The sequence below is a fragment of the Sinohyriopsis cumingii genome, chromosome 1, assembly GCF_028554795.1.
Source record: "Sinohyriopsis cumingii isolate HCF-2022 chromosome 1, ASM2855479v2, whole genome shotgun sequence".
In the NCBI taxonomy this organism is placed as follows: domain Eukaryota; kingdom Metazoa; phylum Mollusca; class Bivalvia; order Unionida; family Unionidae; genus Sinohyriopsis; species Sinohyriopsis cumingii.
This window is the reverse complement of record NC_142961.1, coordinates 15,230,802-15,246,758: the sequence shown is the minus strand read 5'-3', so window position 1 is coordinate 15,246,758 and position 15,957 is coordinate 15,230,802. Positions and strand designations below refer to the sequence as shown.

The window sequence follows — 15,957 nt, the reverse complement described above, 5'->3', positions numbered from 1 at the left end:
TTGGTAAAACTGCTCTGCAGTTATCCTACCATTCTTTTGAAACATCAAATACTGGAGGGGCAGAAAAATCTGCCTTAAAGTATGGCTATTATCCAGTGTGAGACATTACCTAAGAAAATTCATTAGTAAATTGAAATAATTTTCAAATATATCTAATAAAAAATTATTAACTTAATTTGTCAAGAAAGCCTACCAGAAAAGTACAATCTGATCAACATCAGGATTTAGTATCTATAACATAGCAATTTCATTATATGCCCTTATAACACAAGGGAACTTTGATTAAGTTAACGGAGCTAGTATCATTTACTTTCAACAACAACGAATAAGAAAAGACATAATCATAATTAGCACAGGTAAAAGCTGTTCCATTAAATTATACTTGGGACTCGGGGAAGGCACTTTCAGTGTGAAGTAGTCACCCATAGATGCACTTTAGAATTTTGTATCATTTCATTTCAATTCTTTGTGTAATTATAAAACCCTGCATATATTTTGAAAAAAACTGACTTCCCTGAGTACTATCATCTATGTTAAAATGGAACAGTCCTAAGTATTTGTCCCTAAGATGTTTCTATAAAATAGAAATAGTCTTTTCATGACATTCATATCTTAGCACAAAGATAAGTCTAAAGCACAAGATGAGCCAACAAAGATAGCTGAAGAGAACGTGATTCTTCTAAGTAAAGATATTTTGCTGGTGCTTCATCCTTTGATATTTTGTTGTTTTGCTATGCCATGCTCAGCGTCGGAAAGTAAAGATGTGCCATGCTTGGTGTCGGAAATTAAAGATGAACAACTGTAGGAGTGTGATCGTTATGCATGATTGACTATGCTAACAGGTATAGAATCTAAATTAGGCATTAATACCTAGGATGAAAACCAAGTAAGAGATCACTGGATTACTCATATAAATTTATATTTCATCATAGAAAATTAAACTTATTGTGAACCATCGGCATCTAAATCTAGTTGCCAGACCAAGTTGTGACTGAGACTTATATGCCAGGAGCTACAATTTGGGTGTCGCAGGCTACCAGGTATTGGGGAATTGATTTACATTTGTGGTTATCATTTTTCATTATTTTGCCCAAAAAAAATATTTTTGTGATTAGTTAGATTTGTGGCTGGTCTTATATGTTTCCTCAGCTGGATGATTGTTGATTTGGCCTTTAAATTCATAGTTCATAGCAAAAGCAAAATCTGTGAAGAAAAGTACACCCAAAAGTATTAAATTCCCATTAGATACATTATATGCACTTCATTTTTATTAAATGTTTTGTAGATATAATGAGACAACAGTTTACCCAGTTCTTGGCTTTCATGCAGACTCCCCAATACAAAGAATCCCTGAAGCAACAGATACACCAGGAGAAGGTCAGTAGTAAGAACAAGTATTCTTATACAGAGATTTTGGGTTGGCTTTGTTGTCAGAGGTTCTTCTACTTTAATAGGAAAAGAATTTAAAACGTCCACATTTCTTTTTCAGTGGCACAATGAGTCAGAATGTTGTTTTATATGGTGCATACAAGAGTTTTGTAAAATCTGGTGAATATATTAATATTTTGAAATTATTGTATGTTCACTTTTATCACATTTGACTTGGAACAGCAACAAGCATCTTCTCCAGTGGATTTTCCAGGGTGCTGACTTAATGCATTTATGCTAATTAGAATTCATTATTTTTACAAGGTTGGCATTTATTTGTAATATATATATATATATATATATTTGTTCTCTGCACTTTATTCTCTTTTCATTACAGCTATAACAACATGATGTAACAAATGCAAGAGATTCAAAATAGTATGGGGCAAAATGTGCTTGTTCAGTATGAATGGCTCTTCATCACACACTTGTAAAGTGTGTGCTGTTAGGCAGAAGATATATGGTCTAATGTCCTTAAAGAAAAGTTCTCAGCATGAAATACAGAGCCTGCATCCCACTTCAGAATCACTTGCAAGTCTCGTGGGGAACACAGATGCTGCCACCATCCCCATGAAGATTCAGAAGACCGCATTAGATTCTAACCCAGAGATGGAATCATGCATGCAATAAATAATTCTATATCATCAGGAATGTCAAGAATAGAAAAAGATAATTTTCAGGATCCCATTGGTTATAAGCTCTTAGCTCTGCCCATGTTGGCATGACAATCATTAAGTCAAGATGGCTGATTGGCCTGATCATCATGGTATTTATCATGTACCTTTCCTTCTGTCAGCAAGCCGGTCAGTCTGTATGTACACAACTACAGTGGTCACAAGTCCCTTATCTTGGACTGCTGAGCCCTCAAGCTGTCCACGTATTCCAACAGCTACAAAATATACTGTGCCAAACAATACTGTGCCACTTTATTGCAAACTGGGTTTATTCATAGTCGTCTGGCTGCGCCCAGTGGTATTATAGTATACCACCAATTTTAACAGCATATCCTTTGGGAAAATGATACCAGCGATATGGCATCGTCATTGCTATACAGAATGATTTACCCAAATGACCTAAGGTTTACAAGAGGAGGATAATCCCCAACCCGACAAAAGGGTTGAAACCGAAATCCTTGAATGATCCAATCCAGCAATAGAATGGATGAATTTACTGTATCCTGTCTCCCTCTACATGTCATCCTCTACCTTCAGTTATCCCTACCTACAAGGTCAAAGCTTAAGTAGATATAGACATGATGATAGTCCTATATTTAGAGTCAGTTTTAGACCACTCCGGTGGCCTAGTGGTTAGAGCGTCCACCTTGGGTTCGAACCCTGGCCAAGTCATACCAAAGACTTACAAAAATGGTACTAACTGCTGCCTTGCCTGGCGCTCAGCATTAAGAGGTTAGTGTTAGGACTGGTCGGCCTGGTGTCAGGATAATGTGACTGGGTGGGACATCATGCTACATGTCTGCGGTATGATGCCCCAGTGCTAGACATCACTATAAACTGCTACACTGCAGACATTATAGTGATATAACTGAAATTTTTTTAAAGCTACGTTAAAAATCCAAATCACACACACACACACACATATAAAGGGATACCAGTCCATTATCTCACATTCTGACAATATTGGACACAGCAAGGACCTTTACAGCTTTCTGTCCAATATTAATCTATTCAGACCTCACTCACTATCATATAAAACTTGATTTCTGATAGTGTTTGCCTAGGCATGCAGAGTCTGTGAGCTAATTGCCCTCTCTGTGTATCTGAAATAATGCAACTCTGTCCCAGTGGGTTAGTTGTCCTATTGATAAACCTGGTTTCATTGCAAAAACACTGGTTGTCGTCACCTGGCAATCAAAAAATGACTGTTCACCCTGTCTTCTCAATTTGTCGTGAGAGGCAAAGCTCAAAGATTACGTAAATACTAAAATATTATCTAAAGCCAGTCCTGGCTTTTTCTATCTCAAACCCAGAAAGCAAGACAGAACACCACAAGCATTAGCTACTTGGTTAAAGAGAGTTATTAAATTGGTGTATACTGACCTCTTTCAGGAACAAATATGATTTATGAAAATCTCAGATCATGAAATACATTTCCATGACTTGGCATCCAAACAAGACATAATGGAGTCAGTTGGAGTGAAAGTTTCAGACCACTTTCCGCAGCTTTTATTTGTGGGACTTGACCTTACAGTGGAGAGAACTACAGTGATAGCTACACACTGTAATCATGCAACATTCATGAAAGCACAGCAAAGCCTCCCGTCCCAGCTTTATTGGCCACTTTCACTGAATTTGCCTGGAAAAACTTGTAAGAGTGAATAATCCCCTAAGTCCATAAGAATCTCCTGGCATGTGTATAACTAAGGTCTTCCATTGTGCTAAACTACCATTTGGAGAATTTCAGCTGTTATTACAGCAGTAATGCTCCTCCTGGATTACTGGTAGAGGTAGCATGCTCGGTCTTTCCTTATCTTTGTACCTATTATTCTAATGTAATGTGATTCGGTGAAGTATTTGCAGTAGAAAGCAAATTATTTTAGTAAATTATCTTTCTCCCATAATACTTAGCAAATCTAGCTGAATACATTGCAAATAAACCCCTCCCCACAATATAAGCAACCTTTTAGCTGTCACAGAAGTAGCAAAACAAATTGGTTTCAGCTGGGTAGCCATCTAGTGGGTGATAAAGGTAGTTAATCTGTAAGAGTTATTTCCCTTTGTATATCTATAATATTTAGACAGAACAACATATTTCCATCTTTCTGGGTGGGCTGGATTCAGAGGTAGCAAAGAAAGTTATTCCAGTGTACTGTGATCAGGTAAGTATTGTATGGGAACCATAATTTACTATTTTAAAAAAGTGCTTTCATTGAGCAGTTTTTGATAGCTACATTATTGCCACTGATAATATTTTTCGATGCAGGGGCCCCAGGTAGCCAAGGGATCTTAAACGCATTCCTTTACCAATCACTGCCATATCACATCTGTCTGCGTGGGTTCAAATCTCGGGCTTGGTCAATGCGCTTCTGTGAGAAAGCTTGCCAGTAGCTTCTTATTGGTTGGTGGTTCTCATGGTTTTCCCAGGTTCTGCCTCCCAGTTATACTGGCTGCCATGTATAGCCTTTGTACATTGTATCAATACACTGATGTTTTTATAATGTGACAATAGGAAACCTACGTATTGTTGTTTTACTATGTATGATCCACTTAATACATTGTGTCGGTACATTGATGCACTTTTCGAACTTCTATATTGAGTGTATTTCTGTCCCTTTTTATTTATTTGTTTTCATGTTTTTGTTTTTTTAATTTGCCAAGGACAGGGAAGGATGTTTGATCATGTCGTTAGTACAGGTGTTGTATATTGATGTAGCGAAGTTGTTTATACCTTGCCCATTACACAGAGATATAATTGATAGACCAATGACATCAGATGTCCTTAAAAAGCATGCATGAGGATGATGTAAAAGCACTTGAAGTAAAGGATGAACCTGCTACTGATAACTTGTTCAATTAACAAATGTTTCTTTATATGAACCAGCAGATTGGGATGTTCACTTTTATCATGTACTGTAATATTAGAAATTTTTGTGGGGACCAATTTCATGGTTTTCATTGTTACCCCAAACCAGAAAATTAAAAATCCAGCAAAATGTTGGACACATTGGATGATGACCACTCCACCACCACCCCATTTTCGTTCTGTTTCATTCCTAGATTTTAACAAAGCTGCTAGTATTGATAAATCAGTGTCAATAATATAATCTGGTAATTCAATATTTGATTGTACATTTATTTGTTGTATGTTAACCCTTTGAAAAAAGAGTTATGAAATTTTTTATATTGTTCCAGTGAATCAAGTGTACATGTAGTTATCCTGGTTACTGTTATTTCCACTCACTAACTTGCTTGGCATGAGTTACAATTACCCATTCAGAGTGGATTATTTTGATTAACCCTTTACCTCATAGAGCAAAGTTACCCAGTGCAGCGCGCTATAAATAGAACACCTGTTACCTATTCGACTCCATACGCACAGGCCTGCCTGTTAACTGTTAAGCAGTGTAGTATATGTTACGTTCAACAGCAATTTTAACCATTTTATTCTTGGTACACATCTATTATGTGTGGAAAAATTTAAGACTAAAGTCCGATTGTTATAACTGTATAATTATTTTTCAAGGAAGAATTTTGTATGTGCTTTAAGATCTTGAGAGAACTCATTCACCATCAAGTCAGTGAGACCGCATGACCATCCGTAGCTGCCATTTCTTGTACTCGAAATTTACAAGTTTTTTGTCTGCGTCTGCATCTCTTATGTCATCTGAATTTGATAATTTATAAAAACTAATTGCTGCCTACATCAATATCAGAGCCTTTACCTAAGTTATTGAATCTTTTATAGTTGTGATTCTAATCGTGAAAATTTATTAAGTACTGAGTGAAACCATTTTGGAGAGTGGAGATTACGACCCAGTTACTTTAAATGGCAGATATCGACCAGAGCATAAACAGTGACCACATGATCTGACGTAATTGTCATTCGCAGAAATGAATGTAGTACTAATAGGGGGTTTTCCCCGAAGGTGCTGCTACAAAAACCGGCTTAAAATGGCTGACGTTTACAGCAGGTGTCAAAAATTGCTTCCATGCGAATGGCGTACAGGCATCAAAAGGCGCTTGCATGAAGTAAAGGGTTAATGACGTTGCAAGGATCAGTTATATATTGCACTGATCATCACCAGTAACATCTTTTTTTCTAGATATTCTGTGTGACCTATTTAGTATTTAGCATATCAGCTATGGAAGCATGATTTTAGTTCATCATACTCTTTATTTATCGTCAAGTATAGTTATTGAAGTTTGTCTATACATGATTATTTTAAGCATAAAAATCAGTACATATCTGAGCAAATGGCTTAGAAAGAAAATAATTTTCTTGTATGAAATATATTCACTTTCACCTGCCATTAAGAGGGGATCATATTTGGTTTCCTGAGTTCAAATTTTGGTCAAAATACTAAGGAAAATTTTGAAACCAGAGGCAAAGCTTCAGAATTGAAGAATTTTTCTGGAGTTTCCTGACTAACATTTGAACTTTGTAAACTTTATGATCTTTATATTTAGATGACCTTTTACCAGATGTACGAATTACTAATGATCTACAACAAAATCACAAGTGTCATCACAGCTGGAAGCTACCTATGTATGTAAGACTACATACCGGATAAAAATATCCCTGTATCGAAAGAAATATCGCACCAAACAGTTGAATTCAAAGAAAGTACCCGCAGCAAACAAGGAAGACTTGTAAGTAGTGCACTGAAAAAGCATATTTTAATTGCACATAAGTGATTGTTAATATTGACTGAGGTGTCCTGTGTCTTTAGGAGTTCCAGATGGAGCTTAAGTCCAAGGTGTGTCATTTGGAACAGCAGATTGTAAATCTTCAAAAGGATAGTGTGGCACAGCTGAAAGCTCGCTTCCAAGAGGTATGGGTTAGTACTTTTGCTTTTATAATACCATACGCTAATTAAAAAATGTCTGTTTTTGCATCTGACCAAAATGGCGCACAGTGATGAGTACTATTGTTTACTGGCTTATAAGCCGAGTCCAGCTGCAAACTACACAGACCCAGATATGCCATCACATAATGCGCAGGCGATCAGGGTCTGTGCATTATGTTTGGGGAAATTAGTAGAACAAACAACATATACCCTGGACTGCCAGTGCACAATGCAATGGCAAATCAGGGTTTATATTGTTTGCAGTTGGACCTGTCTTGTAAGCAAATGTGTATGTTAAATGTTATGCCTGGTTCAAGCACCTGACATGAACAGTCATCTTGGTTGTATTTGGCACTGTTAGTACCCATTATTGAGCGTACACCATCTGGGTCAAACCCAGTGATGACCAAGCTGGAAGAGATGGGGCTTTCCTGGGGCAAGGCACATGCCATTGCTAAAGATGGACCTAGATGGTGGCAGATAGTTGCAGCCTTTTGTCCCAGACGGGACGAAGAGGACTAAATAACAGAACGAGTGCCCAGAGTTTGAAAGTATGTAAAATTGTAGTCTTCTATTTATAACTGATGTCCTGAAAGAAGAGTTGATTTTGGGCAATATTATCACCAGTTGAGTGGAAAAAATTGCTAATTGAACATGAATGACATCATGCAAAGACTGGTAAATCACAAGTATTTCCTGAAATTTAGTTTTGTTTTCCTCACAGGGTTGGCATTCGCTATTAAAATCAGAGATAAGCGACTATTTTACATTTACTAAACTAAATGATCAATTTGATGTATGAGATATTATTAATGATTTTATAAAGCAAACTTTACTTCCTAAAATTTGACTAGACTTGACCTTTAATTAGAAAATGATATATCTTCTACATAATTGATGTTTACAATGGAGACATCTACAAACTCCGAATCATTGTTAAGTTGTTGAGAGAAAATTCACTGTCACAAAATTTATTTCACCAGGCCGTACATATAGAGGCCATTTGTAATATGCCCCTGCGTCGGGCATGTATCGTGCATTATCTGTCCACATTGGCTTTTTTAAGCTTCATCCGCTACAATAAAAAAAATTAAAAGACCATTTTCAATTAAACTATGCCACAGTGAATCCAGGTCTGATGGCTTGCATGCCAGTCTATCATCAAATAAGACTGCAATAATTTAAAATTAAAAAAAAATTAAATGACCAAGGTCTAAATGGGACGGAGGTATTCACCAGCCATTTGAAAAATGGGTGAAACTTTCTGATCATAGGATAGATTCAATGAATAATTAAATGTAAGTCTTTGAAAATCTGATGCCACACAATTGCCGCATAATTTTTTGGGTTGTGTTTGCTTAATGAATTAGAAATTAGAGTGAATCCTACAAAAATCCTTGAATGCCAAATTTGACAGAGCATACAGGCCTGAAGGGCTTTCAGGTTTAAATATTTTATGCCAATCTGCTATCAAATTTTCCTACATTACTAAACAGTCCAACACAAAAAATAAACAAATTGTATCTCAACAACTGCTCAACAAAATTTGACAAACTTTGACAGAAAACGTCCTGGCATAAAGCACTTTCATTGGACAGATGCTGCTGATATGGCATAAAGTACTTTTATTGGACAAATGATGCTGATATGGCATAAAGTACTTTCATTGGACAGATGATGCTCATATGGTATAAAGTACTTTCATTGGACAGATGATGCTGATATGGCATAAAATTTGGATGAAGATACCAACAAAAGAGTTGAGAAATTTTGAAACATTTGCTTTCCCAACATATGTTATCAACAGCATCATAAATTTCTGAAGACAGCATCCTGTGGCTAAGGTGTTTTGACCAATTGCTCTTTTATTTTGTTGGAACAAATGTCAAGCAGGTGAACACCCTTCTTTTGAAAAGTTAATTGACAATCTCCTTCATTCACCGTTAATTTGACCACTCTAGTGGTTGGAGCATCTGCCTTGGATGCAGGAGGTCATGGATTAAAATCCCCAGCCAAGTCATACCAAACAGTAGGCACTCAGCATTAAGAGGTTAATGTTTGCACTAGTCAGCCTGGTGTCGGGATAATATGACTGGGTGTCTTTGGCATGAAGCCCTTGTGTTAGACATCACTATAAACTGCCACACTGCAGACATTTTAGCAGTATGACTGAAAATGTTTTAAAGCTATGTGAAAAATTTAAATCACACACACACACATACACACAATTAATTTGCCCTAGTTTGTTGTTTTCACTACTTAGAGGATGTTATATTAACAAAAAACTTAAAGCCAATATATCCCAAGCCCGAGGCTTGAAATTAGAATGCAGGAAATGTGCTTCTTCCACTTAAATTCTATTGTGTGAATGAATTGTAAGATTATTAAAGTAACAAATGCATGCATGAATTTAATTACTGAAAATGCAGTTATGAAATACATACATATATACAAAAGTAAAACTGGGTTCAGTCGATTTTCATTTGTGATGTTCACTTTACTCAAAATTATCACAAAGATATGATTGAATTCATATTTTTCAACATTGTGACTTAAAATAACACAGGTATTAGTATAATGTATTTTTGTCTCATTTAGCTTGGAATCCAAGCTGACACTCCAGAGGAATTTATGGAGCAGGCCAAACTAATAGTGCGGCACCAAAAGGAGCTAGAGACATTGACACATTCACTGCAGGCACAGATAGCAGACCTGGAGAAGGAGAATCTACGAATGGTAAATTGATTAGCCAAACTCAGGGGTGGAGAATTCCAACATTTTGTTTATTTAGTATTTAAAAAATCGTCGTTCATAACTGCCAGACTTTGGAATGTTTGGTTTGTTTCAGCCTTGTAAACAATTAACCATACTGATTAGTTTCTTTTTCTCTTGTCATTGTTAGCATCTGACACAAGGATTCTTTTACCTCTGGCAATGTCCATCATGAGTAAAAAATTTGCAATTTAAACACATATAAAACATAGACTGTATGCAGGCAAGATATAGTTTTCTATGAACCCTTTTTTACACGTGGGCTGTATCTGAAGAGATGTCAAATGGATGATTCATCGAGTTATTTTAAAACATATCAAAGGTCTGTGATGGATCAATTTGGATTTGATTAAGATGGAAATAAAAGGAAACTTCCCAATCATCTTACTAATAGCCATTGTATGCTCTGATGTCCATACTTGGGGAACCACAGTAATACATTGTTTAAGGCATTAAACGTATGACTAGAAGGTGCCGGTTTGATCCAACTCCCACCCCACCCAACTCCAAATCATGATTGGCTACCTTGGTTTTTCATTTAGCAATGTACTGTACTTGCTGCAGCATGAAGTAGCCTTCAAAGTGTTGTCTTGTAAAGGCAACAAGATGTGTAGAAAGAACAACAACAAAAAACCATGCTAAACCTTTACACCTGTTACAAACTGTTCATCCAAAATAGTATATTGGATTGTTATTATGAAACACTAAAATGTTTAACGTAATATCTGGAAAGGCATTTTCTAATCCAGATTTTTTTCTGTTGATAGATTGAGGCTCATGCCCAAGCACAAGCAAAAAGTAATGGCAGAAAGGTAAGTAACATTCAGGCTATTTCAACAAGAGTTGCAGCTGGAAGGATTAGACACATGTAGACTTGGACAACAAGGAAAATCTAAAGCCAATACAGAACCCCTTACCATACCATGTACAACAGAGGGGGAGGATGAATTAACTTGCATTGATCCAAGAGCCTGCTTATTTCAGAATATTAGTTTGTGCTTAGAAATATCTGTGCATCACAATGGAAGTGAAGCAGATTGTGTTACTCTTGTCCATTCATTTCTTGGTTCATCATCTTTCAATCAGACTTGGTATGTCACATAAAGGCCTTGGATTAGTTTGATACTAAGTGACATCCCTGTGTAATGATGAGGAAATCCTTTATTTCAGATCACATTTTGATAAAACTTGTAATATAGGTTTATGTGATCAAGATCATGCAGGAGTTCAATGAAATGCAAGATCCACATTTATATTATGGGGTGGTATAATGAGTTTTACTTTGAGTAAGATGTCTGCATGCATAATAATAAAATTTAGCTCAGAAATATTTATCAAATTATATGCAATTTAAACAGTGTTTTTAACTTTAAAATACCTGATCTTTTGCTGCCTCACTCACTCACTCCTCCTATCATTTAAAAAAGAGATGACCCATGATACTGACTAGTGAGAAATATAGGTTTGGTGTTACAATCCTGTTTAATTGCAAAAGTTGTGGAAAGCCAGATTAAAAAATACATTTTAGAATACACAGTATGTAAATTCAGTAGAATAATTTTCAGAACTGAGCATAATGATACAACTGAGAGATTAAAATGAATAAGATGTTATTTTTAACTGAAGAAAATATAATTTTTTTTGTTAAAGAACTTGTTTAGTGTTACAAGCTTGCCAGTAGCTTCGCATTGGTTGGTGTTTCTTCCAATGGTTTTTATCGACTGACTGCCATAAGTAGACTGTCATGTACTTTAAAAAAATGACATTCAAAACCACAAACAAACCAGTCTTTAAAAGTTTAGTTTATTGTTTGTTTTTCATGAATTAAATTTGTTCATACATATTTTTTTTTAGACCATGGCATTTTTTAAACTCTTGGTTATTAAAATCTAGAAGTGTTTTAGAAGAAATACATATTCAAAGAATCTGCTAGTTATTGCTAACGAAATGCAGTAATGTAATATAAATTCCAAGGGACTTGTGGGCTAGAGACTATGAATATTAATTATGCCTTTATCTTTGGGATGGGACAGTTTAGGTAGGCTGTGTTCTTATAATACTGCTTAAGACTTCTTAATGAAATTGTGAATTAAGTTATATAAGCCAGGTGAATGATGGAAAGCAGCAATGTCTCTCTTGAAATTTCAAAGAAACAGATACAAAAATTGAATTGAAAACCACAGCATTTTCTCTTTTTTTTCAGAATGGTCATATTCAAGCTACAGATGTGCACAATATTCTTATGAAAGAAGTCAGCGAGTCAGTCTCAGAAAGAAAAAAGCTTCTGTGCAAAGCCCAACACTTGGAAACTGAGTTGTTCTCACTTGAGCGTGCTGCAGAGAGTGCCAAAAATGTTGTGCAAGGGCAATCTAGATCTGATCGAAGAAAATCTGAGAAAAAACAGAGGAAAAGAAGCCAGTCCCCAAGGGTTAAGGAAAATATATATAACATGAATGATGAAAAACCTTCTTCATCAGACAACATCAGCCAGAAAATTTCAGTGAAACAGGAACCTGTTGTATTCTCTGATAGCATATCTGTAGGTCAGAGAGAGCCAGCAAAGCAGACCAGCAATGACATTTTTGAGGATAGTTCGAGCATTGCACAGCCCGCTTCAGCAATTTCTCAGTCCTCAGTATCATCATCAGACACTGACAAAACTGCAAATTTATCAATTCGGAAACTTTTAGAAAACACTAGAACTGACTCAAATATACAAAAAACTAAACCTGCAACCCCAGTTGTTGATAAAGGTGGAATTAAGGCTGCTAAGGTTAATGGACTGAGATCAGCTGTGATGCGCCCCCTTACCACTATTAATCTAAATGATCTCCACCCAGCAGGTTCCCCTATCTTATCTTTAGGTTGTCTTCTGGACAGTACTTTGCAGGGAGCAATATCAAAGGGACTAAATGAGGAATTTGAACCAAAAATTGCTTCCAAAAAAAGATCAGGTTCAACAGATTCAAGAGATAGTATAAGTAAAGATAGTGGTGTATCGTCAATAAGTAGCCCAGGTTCAGAAAGCCAGGGAAGTCAGTCAGGACAGCCACTGTGTCATAATGACCAGAAAGATACTAGTGTATCTAGTACAACATCCAAATCATCCTCCTGGACTGCATCTAATTTTGTTGTTAATACAAATCAGTCCGCATCAGCACAACAGAAGACAAGTTTTACCATTGAGAAACTTGTTCTTCCCAGAAAGAGGACTCTTTCAAACAATTCAGATAAATTTGATTCCAAGCAGTCAGGGCCTAAGGAAGATTCAAGGGTAACAGCCCAAAAGTTTAATCTAGCAGCTGCAATAGTGAGTGCTTCACAGTCAAATCCCACTGCGAAAATGTACATCAAAACGATCTCCAGTTCACAGAAAAACATTGTTCTATCCTCCAATACATGTGATACCCAAGAAGACTTAAAAGGCATCAAAAGAAAATCAGACCCTACTTGTGATACAGGGAGCAAAAAGATCATTATAGATACGAGTGGTAGGAGCTACCAGGCTCAGATAGTTGGAATGACTGCACAATCCAACAAACCAACTACCCTTTTGATCACAACCAAACAGCCTGTTAGTGTTGCATCAGTTTCATCATCAGAATTTGCACAAAAGAACAAAGATTCTGCAGCAGGAAGCACTACAGCCAGGATTATTAACATGACTCCACAAGGTAAATCTTAGTCAAGTCTGGTTGAGAGAGACTTAGCCATGTGACTTAATGCATAAGATTTTTTTTTCCATTAAAAAATGACATTTCCATGACAGGTTATTGATTAGAACAGCAACATGTACAGTGAAGAACTTTGATGAAAATATTGGGGTTTTCATACAAATTGAGTGATGGTGAAGACACACCGATTCATTTTGAACCTTAGTTACAATAATACTTTGTGTATGCATTAAGTTGTATTTCATATTATGTAATAGTATCATTCTCCAAGAAAGCAGTCTTGTTTTCATGTTGTGCAAGCAAAATTCAGGTCCTACACTCACAAAAACCTGCAAAAATCATTGAGATTAAAATACCTTTAGGGTTCTCTGACAATTGTCCGAAATCTATTTATAAATAGCCAGACTCGTATGTTTCATTCATCTTATCTAATGACTTGTCTATTGTGAAATCTATAATGAGTTATTCTTGAAACTTCCTGAGCAAAAAATTCACCTCTGACATAATTTAAATCTGATAATTTCAGGATTTGACATCATTGGAATCTTAGTAATTACATGATTTTAAAAAGTTTGAATCATAGTAATATTAGGTATTGGCATTGTTTGAATAGTGGTAATTTTAGGATTTTACTAACTGTAGTATAAGAAATTTTCATGGACCAATTTTTTTGGTGTTGTTTGACCCAAACCACAAATTTAAAGACACACACACCCCCAATAGTATAAGATGCAGACACATCCCACCCACTTTCTAACTTTAATTTGTAAAGATTAACAAAGCTTCTGGTATTTGAAAAATCAGTGTCAGTACTGTAATCTGGTAATAGAATATTAGCTTTTACGCAATTATGTTTTACTGTAATGCTTTGAAAAAAGAATTGTGAAGCCTTTTATATTGTTTCAATGCACATATATCACAGAGGTATCCCGTAGCTTTAATTTCTGCTCACTGCCTTAAATCGAAAGGCGAGATGAGTAAGCATAGAGAGAAATGAGAAGAAGCATAAGGTATTCAAATGCTTGAAATAATGAAAATGAAAGATAATAATAAATGCAAGTATAGGAAAATTATTTTTAATATTTATTCAAATTGATTCTTCATTCAGTCACAACTGTTGAAAAATTTAAATCTTCCTGAAAGCATATTTCATTTTATCCATGGAATTTTAATCCATAAGAACAACAGTCCTTTAATATGAACTATTGCTTGAAGTACTGTTATTAATGAATATACATATGTACTAATTACAGCAGAGTATTAAAGCTCACTCTTCAATGATATTTGGACAAAGCTGCTATATCAATACTGTTGATTGAGTCTCATAATAACACAAATGCTTGTCAGGTAAATAATCCCCAAATTACAGAATTAAACAAATCCAGCTTTCGCAGAACCACTAATAATTAGGTTCAATCTTTTACTCATTGTAATGTGAGCCATAATTATCCATTCAGTGTAAACTGGCTTGATTTATGAGATTGCAGGGTTCACTGATAGTGTACTAATTGTCATCAGTACCATCTTCCTTTTCCATGATGTCCTCTGTGAACTGTTTAATATTCCAGTTGTTGGGGTGTTATTTTAATTTTCTTTCTACTCTTTATTATTTATTGTCAAATCTAGTGGTTGAAGTTGGTCTGTACATGAGGCAGGCACAAACTAGGAGTGATTCCACTGTGTTTCAGTTTAGTTAGCATTTTCACACTTCGGTGGCATGGCTTTCTTTAATGTTGAGCACTATTACAAAAGTGAGGTGTAAGTGATTGATCTTGACGTGTTTAACTTGTGCTTATAGAGGGGGTATTATTGTTTTAGTGTTTACTGCATCTGTTTTCAGTGATATTCATTCAGACTAAAAGACAATGCAAGGATTGAATTTGTTGAGTCTTTTATTTGTGCTCATGCATATGGTAGTATTGTTAGAAACATTCAAGTGACTGCCATTTTTGTAGGCATCATTGACTTTTTTGTATTATTTAGAGTATTTGCAGAGGTTAAACCTCAAAATAATCTGCTAATATGCAAACTTTGACAAAACAATGAGTTTAAGAAGCAAATTTTTTTTTTTTAAAGAACCACAAAGATTGAGCTGCACAAAATTATGTCATACTACAATAGATTGAATCATGGTAATGTCAGGGTTCGACATAGTTCAAATCATGCTATTGTCAGGGTTTGGCATTGTTTGAATCATAGTAATTTTAGGGTTTGACATTGTTCAAATCATGGTAATGTCATGGTTTGGCATTGTTTGAATCATGCTATTGTCAGGGTTTGGCATTGTTTGAATCATAGTAATTTTAGGGTTCGACATAGTTCAAATCATGGTAATGTCAGGGTTCAACATAGTTCAAATCATGGTAATGTCAGGGTTTGGCATTGTTTAAATCATAGTGATTTTAGGGCTCGACATAGTTCCAATCATGCCGTTGTCAGGGTTTGGCATTGTTTGAATCATAGCAATTTTAGGGTTCATCATAGTTAAAATCATGGTAATGTCAGGGTTTGCATAGTTTTCTGGTTGCATGATAAATATCAGTGATATATTCAAGTATC

At 35.6% G+C, this 15,957-nt stretch overlaps 1 protein-coding gene across 5 annotated transcripts in view; it reads left to right on the top strand.

Moving 5' to 3' along the window:
* Nucleotides 1–15,957, top strand: part of LOC149806446 (uncharacterized) — an 84,019-nt gene that overhangs the window by 51,383 nt on the left and 16,679 nt on the right. For 3 of the 5 annotated variants that reach the window (XM_089953424.1, XM_089953394.1, XM_089953405.1), the window contains 5 exons: nt 1,286–1,377; nt 6,836–6,943; nt 9,551–9,688; nt 10,492–10,536; nt 11,928–13,398. In XM_089953424.1, the coding sequence (XP_089809550.1) occupies nt 1,286–1,377; nt 6,836–6,943; nt 9,551–9,688; nt 10,492–10,536; nt 11,928–13,398 (1,854 nt within the window). The remainder of the gene's footprint in view (nt 1–1,285; nt 1,378–6,835; nt 6,944–9,550; nt 9,689–10,491; nt 10,537–11,927; nt 13,399–15,957) is intronic. The other 2 variants (XM_089953414.1, XM_089953433.1) reach the window with 1 other exon arrangement.